The sequence below is a fragment of the Coffea arabica genome, chromosome 5e (genome assembly GCF_036785885.1).
Source record: "Coffea arabica cultivar ET-39 chromosome 5e, Coffea Arabica ET-39 HiFi, whole genome shotgun sequence".
NCBI classification, from domain to species: domain Eukaryota; kingdom Viridiplantae; phylum Streptophyta; class Magnoliopsida; order Gentianales; family Rubiaceae; genus Coffea; species Coffea arabica.
The window spans coordinates 5,938,438-5,953,792 of record NC_092318.1 but is presented as its reverse complement, the minus strand read 5'-3'; the positions used below and the strand labels follow the sequence as shown (position 1 = coordinate 5,953,792).

The window sequence follows — 15,355 nt, the reverse complement described above, 5'->3', positions numbered from 1 at the left end:
TTACTTGCATAATAATTCATTTCAAGCCAAATAAGAATTAAACTTTTCCAAAATACACATAGCTTGTTATCCAAATGGAAGATATTTTAGAAAAATTTTGACAGAATTTCCCCATAAAAATGGATGAAACTCCCTGCCAACAACCTCATTTTCACAAAAAATTATCCTCATGACAATATCTCCAAATATAATTCCAACATTTTTAAGCTCTAAACAACTAAAGTCATGCATTTCAAGACACAATCACCCATACGATAAAGTGATCCCTCCCCCACACTTAAAATCTACAATGTCCTCATTGTAGAGGAAGGTAAAAGAACTGAAACTTCCCTCAAATAGGTGGTGATGCAATTTGAAACCCTTAATCATCACGATCATCCAAATTCTGCCCAAATTGAGACAACAAGGGTACCAAACACCATAAGTAGCACAAGATGATTCAAATAAAAGAAAACTGAAATCACAAAGTTTGTTTTAACAAAAGAAAAGAAAAATAAAGAAATAAAAGATCTAATCCGCTAAAAAGTATCATGGTTGCTCGGAACGAGGGTCTACTGCCTCCTCGGCTCCATGATAACCCTGTGAAGTACCAATATGGCCCTCCTCCTGATGAGGTGTCGGAGTAGGAGACCGTCGGATATGAAAATGATCCTCGATCGCACGAAGGCGGCGATCATGTCGGTCGAGGCGCTCAGTCATCATCCGCTCCGTCTGGTCAATGCGCTCGACGACTCGCGTCTCCATACAACAAATAGCATTGAGAAGCTCTTGCCACTTGGAGCGCGGTTGAGGAGGTGGTCGCGGAATCGGAGGAGGAAGAGTCTGCTGTGCCTCCGTCTCTTGGGTTGCCGCTTGTGGTTCAGTGTGAGGCGGAGGCTGAGTGGAAGTCGATGCTTCTCCTGTGTCCCGGACCAAAGCAGCTCCAAAATCAGTAGAAATACCCAAAGCGTTGAGTATAGAAGCATTTACCTCCTCGACAGACCTAGTTACCACCGCTCTCTCGGTTCCACGAGGAACCTTGAGCTTCTCAAACACGAGGGATAGCAGTCGAGGGAATCCGAAGCAAGTCTCGCCGGCCCTCATGCGAGCTGTGGTCCGCATATAGCTGATGATAATGCTGGGTAGAGGAATGCCAGTCAACTGCCTACCCAATCCATGTATCATCTTATCCAGAAAATAGAGATCGCTATTTCGGATCTCCCGTTTACCACTCTTTTTCGGCACCACATTAAATGCAAAAAGATAGAAGATCAGGTGGTATCGATGCTCAAAGGAGTCGGCATATACCGTGAGTTTTTTCGAAGTTCCTCGCTCACGGTACTGACCCTTTAGACGCTCCACGGCTTCTCCCACTTGCCAAGGGTCTCGAGCCTTGAATTCCTTAGTCAGTTTGACATCTTCGCCTTCGTCTATGAGTTGAACGAAACGTCGCAGTGCCTCTCGATTGAGAACCACTTTCCTGCCTCGAACCCACGAGACGATGAGGTTGCCACTGTGGCTCTGCTTGTTCTCCACATTGGCGTAGAACTCCCGGACCAAGTTGGGGTAGTAGTACTTGGGCAATTGAAGGATGTTCTCCCATCCAAGTCGCTTGAATGCTGTCGAAATATGGTAGTGCGCATCCACCTCTGGAGCCAAGTGTTTCTCAATGATGATCTCCTTGGCTAGGCCGGCTTCATACCACTCTTGGTTTTCGAGCGATGTGAATCGTGTGGTATCGTAATCTGGCGGTGGCTCATCACGGCTAGTGGATGCAGTCTTCCGGCGAGATCGAGGTGGTGACTCAGGCGAAGGAGATTCTTCCTCAGGCGACTCCTCATGCACAGAAGGTGTATGTTCTTCACTTGACGATGGTGTAGGAGTACGAATACGAGCCCTCCTTGTACGAGCCATAGCACCTATAAACAAGATGAGTATGTATTAGAAAAGATAGAAACTCGCTCATTCATATTAAAATAGGAATTTAAGAAAATTTCGGCAGAGTTTCCCTTTGAAAAAGGGCTAAACTCCCTGCCAAAATGTCCCCAAATTTAAACAAATAAGCTTCCTAACACTTCTCAAATCCAATTCCTACACTTAGAAAGGATATTAGCAGTAAAGAAATTATTTCATGCATATTAAGTGCAAACAATTTTAAATTATATCTATTTGCAAAAATAAACATTCAAACACTTGAGAATATCATCAATCCAATTCATAACACTCGTTAACACTCAAGTTAACTACACATGACTCCCAAGTTATCCTAATATTAATTATTTCAAGTAAAAGTGGTTCAATGTGCTTAACTTGATCGGGAACACACACTTTTACCCAATGGGCTATTGCTCTAATGATAGCATATCATTTTCAATTATAACATTGATTTATACTTCTCGGAACAGTTCATATATTCACTGAAAGCAAAATTCACAAATTTAAACCACTAAAATGCTCAAGCCCAAAAATTGAGAAGGAAATCTCAAAACTATCACCAAATTCATAATTTTTACACAAATAAGCATGAAAATAATTATTACAGCTGATTTGAGCACAATGTAGCACAATTATATCACGAATTTGCAACAATTAAGCAAAATGTATTGAAAAACTAAAAATATACAAAAATGAGAGATATAAAATGTCACAGAAATTCGAAATTTGTTACCTCAAATAGATGGAGTGATGATGGAGGATGATAATGATGCAAAAATGGAATAGAAACAAGCCCAAATTCGACCTCAAATTGCTAGATTTCAGTTTGGCCCTATTTTGCGTCTTGAAGATCAAAACCCCTCAATTTGATGTTTTTGATTCTAAATTGTTGAGGGTTAATGCTCTCAAGAGGTTAGGGAAGGTTTTATTGTGAAAAATTGGGAATTTTATGGATGAAATGGAAGATTGGAGGAAAGGGGATAGGGTTTCGAAGAGAGAGAGAAGAGAAATCTGGAAAAAATGAGGAACCGAGGCCTCGTTTCCTTTCTTATCGCGAAGAGATCCGAGGTCGGATCCTTTCTGGAAGGCCTCGGATCCTACATGGCTCGGATCAGCCTCAACAGAAACACAGACGAGCCCTCGGATTTATCTGGGTTGGAAAAGATCCGAGCTCGGATCTATGGATCCGCGGTCGGATCTGTCTGGGATTTTAGGATCCGAGCTCGGATCCTGACTTCTCTGCACTAATTGCAGAAACTGCAATTTTTCAAACTTTTTCTCCCTTTTCCGGCCAATTCCAAAACACACATTGGACAAACTTTTATCAATTCTAACCTCCCACGCACATGCAATATACCTTAAACACAATATCCATCCTCTCAAAACACAACAAACACATTTACATTGAAAATCGAGGGGTGAGGTTCTTTGATCATTTTTGCATTTTTACATCAAAATGGCATTTCTGAGCATTAAATACACATCAAATGAATCCATGAACCTTTATAACCATGATATCACCAAAACTCACTTGAAATGCACAATGTATGTATAGGCATAGAAATTTTAAACACTTAAAACACAATTTGGTAAGAAAACTCCCTGCCAACATGATCTTCAAGTGCACCTCCAAGATGGATGATAAAACTCCCGTATCTCCTATAAACAAGTGAAATACATCTAATTAGTCAATTAACTTACACCAAAATGTAAGAAACACATAAAAACACACAAATACATTATTATTATTAGGTTGCCTCCCAACAAGCGCTTTTGTTTATAGTCGTTGGCTCGACTTTCCTATAACTTCTTTAATTCTCCATTGCATTTCCTAAGGAGTAATTTACTCCTTTAGGAACCTTTTCTCCGGCCAAATAGGGCTTCAATCTTTGCCCATTTACTTTAAATGGAGAACCATTTTCTCCTTTTATTTCCACTGCTCCATAAGGAAATACTTGAGTTACTTCAAATGGTCCCGACCACCTTGACTTCAATTTTCCTGGAAATAACCTCAGGCGTGAATTGAACAAGAGTACCTTTTGCCCTACCAGAAATTTTTTAGGAATAATATGCTTGTCATGCCAATATTTGATCTTTTCTTTATAAATTTTGGCATTTTCATATGCATGTAGTCGGTGTTCCTCCAATTCACTTAGCTCAAGTAATCGCTTTTCTCCTGCAAAATTACAATCCATGTTAATAGATTTAATTGCCCAATAAGCTTTGTGCTCAATCTCCACAGGTAGGTGACAAGCTTTCCCATAGACTAAACGATACGGTGACATCCCTAGGGGTGTCTTAAATGCCGTTCGGTAAGCCCATAGTGTATCATCTAGCTTTGTAGCCCAATTCTTGCGTGATTTATTCACAGTTTTCTCCAAAATGAGCTTTATCTCTCTATTAGCTAGCTCTGCTTGTCCATTGGCTTGAGGATGATATGGAAGTGATGTCTTGTGCCTACAACCATATTTAAACAATAAGGAATCCAATTGTCTGTTACAAAAATGTTTCCCTTCATCACTTACTATGGCCTTGGGTATACCAAATCTACTGAAAATATTCTTTTTAAGGAATCTAAGTACAATTTTAGAGTCATTAGTAGGTGAAGCGATTGCTTCAACCCATTTAGAAACATAATCCACTGCTACTAAGATGTACTTATTATTAAAAGAACTAGGAAATGGTCCCATAAAATCAATACCCCATACATCAAATAACTCAACTTCCAAGAACGTAGTCAGGGGCATTTCATTCTTTCGAGATATATTTCCAGTTCTTTGGCATGCATCACAATTTTTAACATATTCCCTAGCATCTTGGTACATAGTTGGCCAATAAAATCCTGATTGCCATACCTTTGCCACAGTCTTTGAAGTACTGAAATGACCACCTGTTTCAAGGTTATGACAATGATATAAAACATTATGTACCTCATCTTCAGGAATACATCTACGTATCATACCATCGGCACAATGTCTGTATAGCAATGGTTCCTCCCAAAAGTAACTTTTTACGTCATGTAAGAATTTCTTCTTTTGATGATAATTAAATCCCTTTTGAATCTCTCCACTGACCAAGTAGTTAGCAAAATCTGCATACCATGGAGAATTTCTAAGTGCTAGGACAAACTCATCCGGAAAATTCTCTTGAATTGGAACCTGATCTTTGATTGGGATATATTCCAAACGTGATAAATGATCTGCAACTAGATTCTCCGATCCCTTTTTGTCTTTTATCTCCACATCAAATTCCTGCAATAAAAGAATCCACCGAATTAGTCTAGGTTTTGCATCCTTCTTATGCAGCAAATATTTAAGAGCTGAATGGTCCGTATATATAATGACTTTAGATCCTACTAAATAGGATCTAAATTTGTCCAAAGCAAATATCACTGCCAATAGCTCTTTTTCTGTCGTTGCATAATTGAGTTGAGCCTCATTTAGCAACTTGCTAGCATAGTAAATGACGTGCAATCGTCCTTCTTTCTTTTGTCCCAAAACTGCTCCAACTGCATAATCACTTGCATCACACATCAATTCAAATGGTATTGACCAATCTGGTGAAGTTATAATTGGGGCAGAAATCAATTCCTTCTTCAACCTTTCAAATGCAACCAAACAATTGTCATCAAATTGAAAAGGAGAATCTTTACATAATAAATCACATAATGGCTTTACTATTTTAGAAAAATCTTTAATAAAACGTCTATAAAAGCCAGCATGTCCTAAAAAACTCCTTATCCCCTTGACATTGCTTGGGGGTGGCAATTTTTCGATGACTTCTATTTTGGCTTGATCCACCTCAATTCCCTTGGAGGAAATCTTGTGTCCTAAGACAATTCCTTCTTTTACCATAAAATGACATTTCTCCCAATTCAGTACAAGATTTGTTTCCTCGCATCTCTGCAAAATTAATTCCAAATTATGAAGACACTGATCAAAAGATGAACCATACACAGAAAAATCATCCATAAATATCTCCATAATTTTCTCAATATAATCAGAAAAAATAGCCATCATGCATCGTTGAAAAGTTGCAGGAGCATTGCATAAACCAAATGGCATTCTTCTAAAGGCAAAAGTGCCATAAGGACATGTAAATGTGGTCTTTTCTTGATCCTCTGGAGCTATAGCTATTTGATTATATCCTGAAAAACCATCAAGAAAACAGTAAAATTCATATCCAGCTATTCGCTCCAATAATTGATCAAGAAATGGTAGGGGAAAATGATCTTTTCTTGTTACCGTATTTAACTTACGATAATCAATACACACTCTCCACCCTACCACAAGTCTAGATGGAATTAATTCATCATTTTTACCCACGATTGTAGTCATTCCACCCTTCTTTGGTACCACATGAATTGGACTAATCCAAACACTATCGGAGATAGGAAAAACTATACCTGCGTCAAGCCATTTAAGAATTTCATTTCTTACCACCTCTTTCATGTTTGGATTGAGTCTTCTTTGTGTTTCCACCACTGGTTTGCAATTGTCCTCCAATAAAATTCGATGCATGCATATAGAAGGACTTATACCTTTAATGTCTGAAATTGTCCATCCAATTGCCTTCTTACACCTTCTTAGAACTCTTAGCAACTTTGCACACTGTTCATCATCAAGGTCAGCACTAACAATTACAGGTAAAGTTTTATTTTCTCCAAGAAATTCATACCTTAGATGAGTCGGAAGTGGCTTGAGCTCTAACCTTGGAGGTTCAATTTCTGAAGGTTGTGAAAACCCTTTTCCTTGGCCAAGACTTTCATACAAATTACCCCTTTTATAAGGTGCTTGAAAATCCAAGTACTTGGCCAATTCTTCAATTTCTTCACAAACATCTTCTTGCTTACCTAAACTCATTAAACAATGCTCAAGAGGATCTAAGTCAAGGTTGACTTGACTCATCTCTTGGGTTAGTTTATCAATTGTGCCAATAGAATAAGCATGATCGGTAAAAGAAGGGTATTTTTCCATTTCATTCAAATTAAATTCTACTTCTTCTTCACCTACTTGAAACTTAAGCTTGCCATTTTTTACATCAATAATAGTACCTGCAGTAGCTAGAAATGGTCTACCTAGAATAATTGGCATAGATATATCTTCTTCCATATCTAATACCACAAAATCCACTGGAATGATAAATTTTTGAACTTTTATCAATACATTCTCCAACACTCCCACTGGATATCTAATAGACCGATCCGCTAGTTGCAAAGTAATATTTGTGCGTTTAAGCTCATGCAAACCCAATTGTCTAGCCACCGTTAAAGGTATTAATGATACACTAGCACCAAGATCACACAATGCTTTAGAAAAATCAACGTTACCTATGGTGCAAGGTATAGAAAAACTCCCTGGATCCTTCAACTTCGGTGGTAGCTTATTTTGAATAATTGCACTACATTCCTCCGTTAATGCTATTGTTTCGCAGTCTTCCAACTTTCTTTTTCTAGTCATGATTTCCTTGAGAAATTTCGCATAAGACGGAATCTGCAAAATAGCATCGGCAAAAGGAATGTTAATGTGCAATTGTTTGAAAAGTTTAACAAATTTTTCAAAATCTTTATCAAACTTATTTTGCTTTAATCTTTGTGGGAATGGAACCGCAGGGGGTATTGGAATGGTAGTGGAAGATGATGGTTGCTTTTCTCTTGGATTCTCCCGACTATTTTCCTCCACAATCGCCTCTTGGTTCCACTGCTTTTCTTCTTGTTTTTCATTCTCATCCTTCTCAACTTCCTTCACTGGAGGATCTTCTAATTGTCTACCACTACGAAGAGTAATGGCTTTCACATGCTCCTTAGGATTGACCTCTGTTTTGCTAGGTAATTCTCCTTGATTTCGATTATTCAAAGAACTAGCAATTTGACCAATTTGGACCTCTACATTCCTGTACATTGTAGTGAGTTGGTCCAACCTTCCTTCTACTCGCTCAAATCTGTCCGAGGTAACTTTTGCAAGCTTTTCCACTGCCATCTCCCAACCAGATTTAGTTTCAGCTTGTTGTTGCCTTGATTGAAATCCCGGTGGATTGGTTGGCCTTGGTTGATTTCCTTGATCCTTCCATCCAAAGTTTGGATGATTTCTCCACCCCGGATTGTAAGTATTCGAGTAGGGGTTATTTTGAGCATTACGATTGTAATTATTGACGAATTGTACCTGTTCAGAATCAACACACTCATTAGTATCATGTTCACCTCCACATACAGAACAGCATGCTACATGTGCATTAGATGAGCTTGGACCTTGTCTACTTAGCAATTTCATCACATTATTCATTTGAGCACTCAGCATATTAAGAGTGTCCATTTCTATCATACCTGCGTGACGTCTTGCATTACCTCTCTCATTGGCCCATTGGTAGTTATTTGCTGCCATTTCTTCTATCAAATTATGAGCTTCTTGGGGTGTTTTACCCATTAAAGCTCCACCTGCAGCTGCATCGATCATAGTTTTAGTAGAAAAAACTAAACCATTATAGAAGGTTTGTATGATTAACCACTCCGGCAGTCCATGATGTGGACATTTCCGAAGCAGATCTCTAAACCTTTCCCATGCCTCATATAATGATTCACCTTCTAATTGGCTAAAACTAGTGATATCCATTCTAAGCTTAGCAGTCTTACCTGGTGGAAAGTACTTATTTAAGAATGCTCTTGATAATTCATCCCATCCAGTGAAAGTATTGGGAGCATGAGAGTGTAGCCAAAGTTTGGCCTTATCTCTCAATGAAAATGGGAACAATCTTAGCCTTATAGCATCATCACTAACTCCATTCATTTTAATTGTATCACAAATTTCCAAGAATGTAGCTAAGTGTGTATTAGGATCTTCTACTGCATTACCTCCAAATTGAGATTGTTGAACCATTTGGATAAGTGAAGGTTTAATCTCAAAGTTGTTAGCATTTACCGCAGGCCTTGCTATGCTCGTTTGTGAACCTTGTGTTCCCGGTATAGTAAAATCTCGCAGAACTCGCCTATTTAGGTCATTTTCCGCCATTTCTTCTTCAAATGGTAATTCTATCAAGATATCTTCTATTGGCTGCCAAACCTCTTGTTCCTCTTGATGCAGTGTATTCCTCCTTTGTCTCCGCAATGTTCTTTCAATTTCAGGATCAAAATGTGCAACTTCTCTATTTGATCGGTGCATGCACTACAAATAAAAATAAGAGAAATTTTTGTAGTTTTAATTCAACAACTTGGATAAAAACAAATGAAAATGTCTAAATTAATAGAGATGACTAGGCCCTAATATTGCCGCTCCCCGGCAACGGCGCCAAAAACTTGACGGGTTCTTATTGTATCAATGCAAGTTTAATTCCGATTTTACACCCGTTGGACTGCAAGTATACAGGTCGAAATTTTAGTACAAGATGTGTATCGGGTCGATCCCACGAGGAGCAATTTAAACAATTACTAAGCCCCTGTTCTCTCTATTATTTAGACTTACCATTAATTTTGAGCAGAGAAAATCTAATGCTGTAATCTACAAATCTGATGTACAAATCTAGTTTAACAAATGCTGAATGCAAATAGAGAAATTTCACTTAATGAAGATTCTAGGGATGTAGATTCCACTTATGGCATAAACTACACAAATAAATGGATTTACTTATTGCTATTATTCTTGCTTAACCAGAGATTTATTTCCAAGATTACCAAGTCTCATTTCCATGATGAAATGGCTTAGAGCAATATAGATTTCCCTATTTCCATGGTGAAATACTACTACAACTCTGTTTTAGTTCATGAAATACTAAGTAATCCACTTAAGTGTATTTCTATTTTCATGAACATACAACTCAAGCTCTACTCATGTGTTTCCATTGTTATTACCAATTCTCATTGAACAATAACAACTGTAAACAAGTTATTGGTGATCAAACAATAACAAGAAATCACAGCTACACAAGTAGACAAGTTAACTCAAGATATAACAAGTGTAAATCACATTCAATTAGTATTATTTAGCCATAAGTTTCATCTACTCCCTAGATGAAGGAGTTTAGCTACTCATGAATGATTTAACAATCAAATTCACAAGTTTATTAATACAAAACATCATAAAGTACAAGTATAAGAAAGATAAAAGAAAGCTTAGCCAATTGAAGGTGAAGCTCTCCAATTCCTGCTATGTTCTTGCACAATATGATTACAAGTGAAAACTCTCCAAAAAATGCTTCTCCAAGTACTCCTAACTAGAGAGAAAACTTGTTGCAAGAAGGAAAACTAGCTACGTATGGTTATCCTTGCTTCTCCCTTGTGTTTCTGCATAAAAGGTGGTAGAAATTCCATTCCTCTCACTTCATAATTTCCTCCACTTAGATTTTGTAAAAAGAAGTCAAAGATATGATGTTCCTTTTGTCCACACTCATTTGGTCTTCTCTTTTATTGCAGAAGCATGTGCCACCGATTTCTGTCCCTCAAAATAGCTGTAAAAGTTGTGAGAAAGGTAAAGAAAAACGGCTGTGCCACTTGCTGAGGAGAGAGACAGATCCGAGCCTCGGATCCGAGGAGTGATAATGGATCCGAGCTCGGATTATAGGATCCGAGGCCTTCCCATGATGGATCCGAGGTCGGATCGTCCTGACCTCGGATATACTCCGCCAGAAGTACAGACGAGGGGTCGGATCCCTCTTGTACACACGGATCCGAGCTCGGATCCGTGTTGAACATTTTTCCAGTTTTTCACTTCTTCCCTTTTTCTACATTTTTGCTCCCACTTTCTTGTGTACTTTGTCCTCTGGATGACCCTGACATTTCTTTCAACTTGTGCATGAATTTCATACATCAATTACCTTCACAATTTCACAAAATTACGCATTAATCACTCATTTATCGGATCCGAGCTCGGATCCATATGGATCCGAGGCCTCGGATCCACTTCTGCAATCAGAAAAAAATTCGAACTTCTTCATCCGAGCTCACTCACAATGATCCGACCTCGGATCCTTTCAAAAACGACCTCGGATCCTTTTAAAAACGAAGGCTTGGATCACTTTTCAACTCTACTTTTCTTCATGTTGGCTTGTTTTTAGTAAGTTTTAGTTGTTCGATTAATGTTTTTGTGTGTTTTGTAGGTGGCAATGGCAAGAGTTCATGCAAATGATCTCAATTGCAAAGGTGTTTATATTAAGGCAAAAAGGGAGTTTTCATGTTCAATTGCTGCATTTCATGCATTTAAAGTGTTTCATGTTTAAGTTATATTCATGCATGATCATGTTAAATTTGAATTTTATTCAAAGAACATGAAGTAGGTTGAATGTGGAAGGTTGGCCAAGCAAATTTGGAGGAAAAACTGCAGAAAACAGCTTTTTCTGCAGCAAATCCGGCCATAAATCCGGCCAAATGTTGGCCGGATTGAAGGCCGGATAGTCAGGGGAGAAAAGAAAATTTTTTCGAGCATTCTGGACAGAATCCGGCCGGAAATCCGGCCAGAAACTGGCCGGATATGCAACAGTGGCCGGATATGCAAAAAAAAAAAAAAAAAAAAAAAAATTTCTGCCCAGAATCCCTCGAGCAATCCCTCCGCGAATCCCTCCAATTTCTGGCCGGATTGTGAACAGTAACCAGCGTAAGATGAATCCGTTTCACGGATTCCTCACAATTTCTCTCCCTTCTTCTTCAACCCAACTCACACACTAACACCTCAAACACACACCACTCACTAAAACACCACTTTTCACCATTTAATCTTCAAATAACCTTCACCAAATCACTTTCTCCTATCCTCTAGAGTGAATTTCATAGTTCATATTTTTTCAAAAACAACTCTAAAGTGGTTTCAAGCTTACCATTAGTTAGGGTTCTACCTTCTTGAAATCACTCAATTGAGGTCAAATTGGAGTAAGTTTTTTGAGGGTTTTCACATCATATTGATCTCTAAACATCACCAAACCACCTTGAGGTAACAATTCTTCACCTAACTTTGTTATTTGAATTTTGCCATGATTGAATATTTTCTATTTTTAGGCAATTTTTAATATGTGAAGTTAGGTGCATTTATTTCAGCTTATTGATGCTATTGGTGATTGTTAGTGATAACTATATTTTGTGATTTGCATTTATTGTACTTATTTGGTGAATTCTTGCTAGTTTTATGCTTAATTTGGCTTGATGACGAAGTTGCATATTAAGTAGCCAAATGTAGCATTTTAATTAGCTTAGTGGGAGTTTTTTATATTTATGTGAGTAATTTAGATTATCTAATGAATGAAAATGTGCTTGATTGAATGATTTTGTGAATTCTTAGGTAATTCTAAAAGAAGAGGTGAATTGAAGATGACCTTAATTGATGAAATTCATAAATGCACTTACAATTTTTGTGGTTCAATAGTTTTTAGTATTTCATGAATTTTCACGAAGGTCATTTATATTTTGGTTTGGTGTGTTTGCCTCCATTTTGAGATTACTTTTGTACTTGCGGGGATTTGATCATTGATGACAAAATGTATAAATGGAACTTATTTTGTTCATGATTGTGGGTTTTTTGTGTGAAATTAGCTTCCCTTTGCTTTGGATACTAATGCATATATTTGATTAGCAAAGATTAGCTCATTTCATGTTTTTATCCCTTGAACATTGTATGGTTCCACATGCTTGATCATTTTTCCTTTTTCCTTGAATTGCATGATTTTGTTGATTGCAACCTTTTATTTTTAAGAAATTTATTTGTTTTGATTTTGTCTTTTTCAGGGTGCAATAAGTGAACTTCCATTCTTTCTCAAATACGGTTGGAAATTCATCACTTGGACATGGATTCGGATTGCGCAAGTTCAATTGAGCAGTATTTTCTTTTACTCCTTATTTATTTTCCTTTTCTCACATTGAGGACAATGTGAAGTTTAAGTGTGGGGGAGGAAATATTTGAACTTGCAAATACTTTCTATGTGATGATATTTTGTAGATTTAAATGCTTAGAAATGTTGGAATTGTGCTTGGATATATTGCCATGTGGATAATTTGCTTGAAATTGGGTTTGTTGGCAGGAAGTTTTCTTCCATTTATAAGGAGAAACTCTGTAAAAAGTTTTCTAAAATCTTTTTCAATATTTCACTATAGCCCAAAAGTTCTTCAAATTTTTGTATTTTCATTCAAAAAGGGTTAATTTGTTCCAGCTTTCAGTGTCTAATTCTTCCAATTGTTGAAATGTTATATGTATTTTGGAAGGTTTAGTCCTCATTTAACTTGAAAATGGTTATTATGCAATTAGGATTTTTGCATTTTAGAAAGTATATTGGATAAAGTGAGGAAAATTATGCCTATAATTTTACATGTTTAATGAAATTTCTTCTCTTTACTTAATTTTATAAGTAAGTGATTGATATAGTTGATAAAAGGTTATACTCCTCCTTTGATTAGTCTTATATATTTTCTAAGAGGGAATATCTATTTATTGTCCTTTATTTCTGAAAAAGAAAAAAAAAGTAGAAAAAAAAGAGAAAAAAGAAAAGAGAAGAAAAGAAAGAAAAAAATTATTCTACTCCAATGATTTTTGTACCGAGTAACCGGGGGTTGGCATCTACAAATGTCGATTTTCGCGTAAAAAGGTACTTGAATTAAGAGTATGCATTGCAACTTGAATAAGTGAAATGTTGAGTAACCGGGAATCTTCACCTAAAAGTGTCGATTTTCGCGTAAAAAGGCATTCTCACTAATTAAGTAAAATTAGTATGAATAAATCCCTCTTCGATGTAAAATTTTGAGAAAAAGATGATTATAGGAGGAGGAAGGCTATAAATCGACTATGTGATTTGCTTATTTGTGAAATTAGGTTAGGGTAAGAGATTACGTTTAACTTGTTGAATTAAGGTATAATTATCTTTCCTTTACTTGATATTATGAGTATTTAATGTAATTTGAACAATTGTATAATGATTATTTTTCAGGTCATGAGGAATTAAATTTGACAAAAGTGCATATATTGTTTCACCTCTTAAATCATTGTAGTTGATTATGTGTGGATTGCTTGAGGATAAGCAATGATTTAAGTGTGGGGGAGTTTGATAAGTGACTAATTTACGTAATAATTGTATGATATTTTATATTATTTTTAGTCACTTTAGTTATATTATTGGAAGAAAATGAATCATTTTGGCTATAATTGGTGAATAAATGTTTTTAAGTGATTAAATGAGGTTTTTATTACTTTTTACTTGAATTTTGTGTATTTTGACAGTTTTGACACATTTTCGTATTTCGGCTATAACTTGAGCTACAATGATCGGATTGAGATGATTCTTGAACCCATTTGAAGATAAGAGATAGATCTACAACTTTGTGGAAGACATCTGAATCCAGTTTGAAGGTTTTCCAGGTCAAAAGGCCGAAGTACAGAGTCAATTGCTATTGGTCGAAACTGGAACAAGGCATGGAGCAGGCAAGGGTATTTCAGTCATATCTCAGCCTACACAGATCCAAATGAGGTGATTCTTGATGCATTAGAAAGATAACTCAAAAGGCTACAACTTTCGTGTTTTAGACATGAGCTGGTTCAGCCTCTAACATCAAGAAACGATCAGTTGAAGTTGGGCCAAAAACAGAGCAAGTGATCCACACTCGGATCCACTATTCATCCGAACCCTCGGTTGTTTCTGGGTTAGTGGAACCAAGCTCGGATCCATACGGATCCTAGGTACTGTAGCAGCTCGGATCACTGTAGCAGCCCAGATTTACTGTAGCAATACGGCCTGAATTTGGCCGGATTTGTGGCCGGATTCCTGGCCGGATTGTGGTCAGAAAAGGCTGCTCTGGACGCGTAAAACTCAATTTCACCTCCACCAACTCACATGTGATGCTAGACATGTGAGAGACATTACCAGCTGTAAGGAGAAAGTGTAAAGCTTCATTCCTTGACCAACTTTCATCATTAAAAAGCAAAATTCATTGCAATGAGAGGGGGATGGGAGTCCATAGCAAAATATAGAGAGTGAGCTACGGGAGAAAGCTTGAAGCTGCAGAAATGTAGTTCTTTCATCTCTCTAGTGTTAGTTTAGCTTAGTATAGAGTAGTGTAGCTTTTCCATTCTTGTTTATTATCTAGATTAGGATGAGGATGGAGGATGAAGAAGGCAAGGAAGAAAGCTCAGGTGACAAGGGTTGTATTCCTTCCAAATTCTTTATCTTTTGTATTTGATTCCAATTTTAGTTAATATACAAGTTCTGGATTTTGTGTTCATTATGTGTTTCTAAAGTTTATACCTTGGGTTTGGTTGAACTTTCTATAATTGTTAGTGTTTATTATTTGGTTATTTGACTGCTATGATTTGAGCAAGTTATTTAGCACTTTGGCTCTTTAAATCATGATTAATCTGGTACCATTGATTGTGATTATCTAAGGTGTTGTTTCTGCAATGGAAATTGAGATTTAACACTAGTTCAAGAAGTGCTAAACATAGGGAGTACACTCACGAAAGTAGAGGTGCACTTATGTGATTTT

At 37.0% G+C, this 15,355-nt stretch overlaps 1 protein-coding gene and 1 non-coding gene across 2 annotated transcripts; one reads left to right on the top strand and one right to left on the bottom strand.

Annotated features, from left to right (window-relative positions):
- Nucleotides 1–3,725: 3,725 nt before the first annotated feature.
- Nucleotides 3,726–9,068, bottom strand: LOC140006860 (uncharacterized). Its single transcript, XM_072049527.1, has 5 exons — nucleotides 8,829–9,068; nucleotides 7,521–8,075; nucleotides 4,989–7,406; nucleotides 4,770–4,804; nucleotides 3,726–4,371 (listed from the first exon to the last, which is right to left on the bottom strand). The coding sequence occupies exons 1-5, from the start codon at nucleotides 9,066–9,068 to the stop codon at nucleotides 3,726–3,728; spliced, it is 3,894 nt and encodes a 1,297-aa protein (XP_071905628.1).
- LOC140007130 (small nucleolar RNA R71) lies at nucleotides 8,425–8,531 on the top strand. Its single transcript, XR_011814687.1, has one exon. It is a non-coding gene; the product is annotated as a small nucleolar RNA R71 (small nucleolar RNA).
- Nucleotides 9,069–15,355: the final 6,287 nt, after the last annotated feature.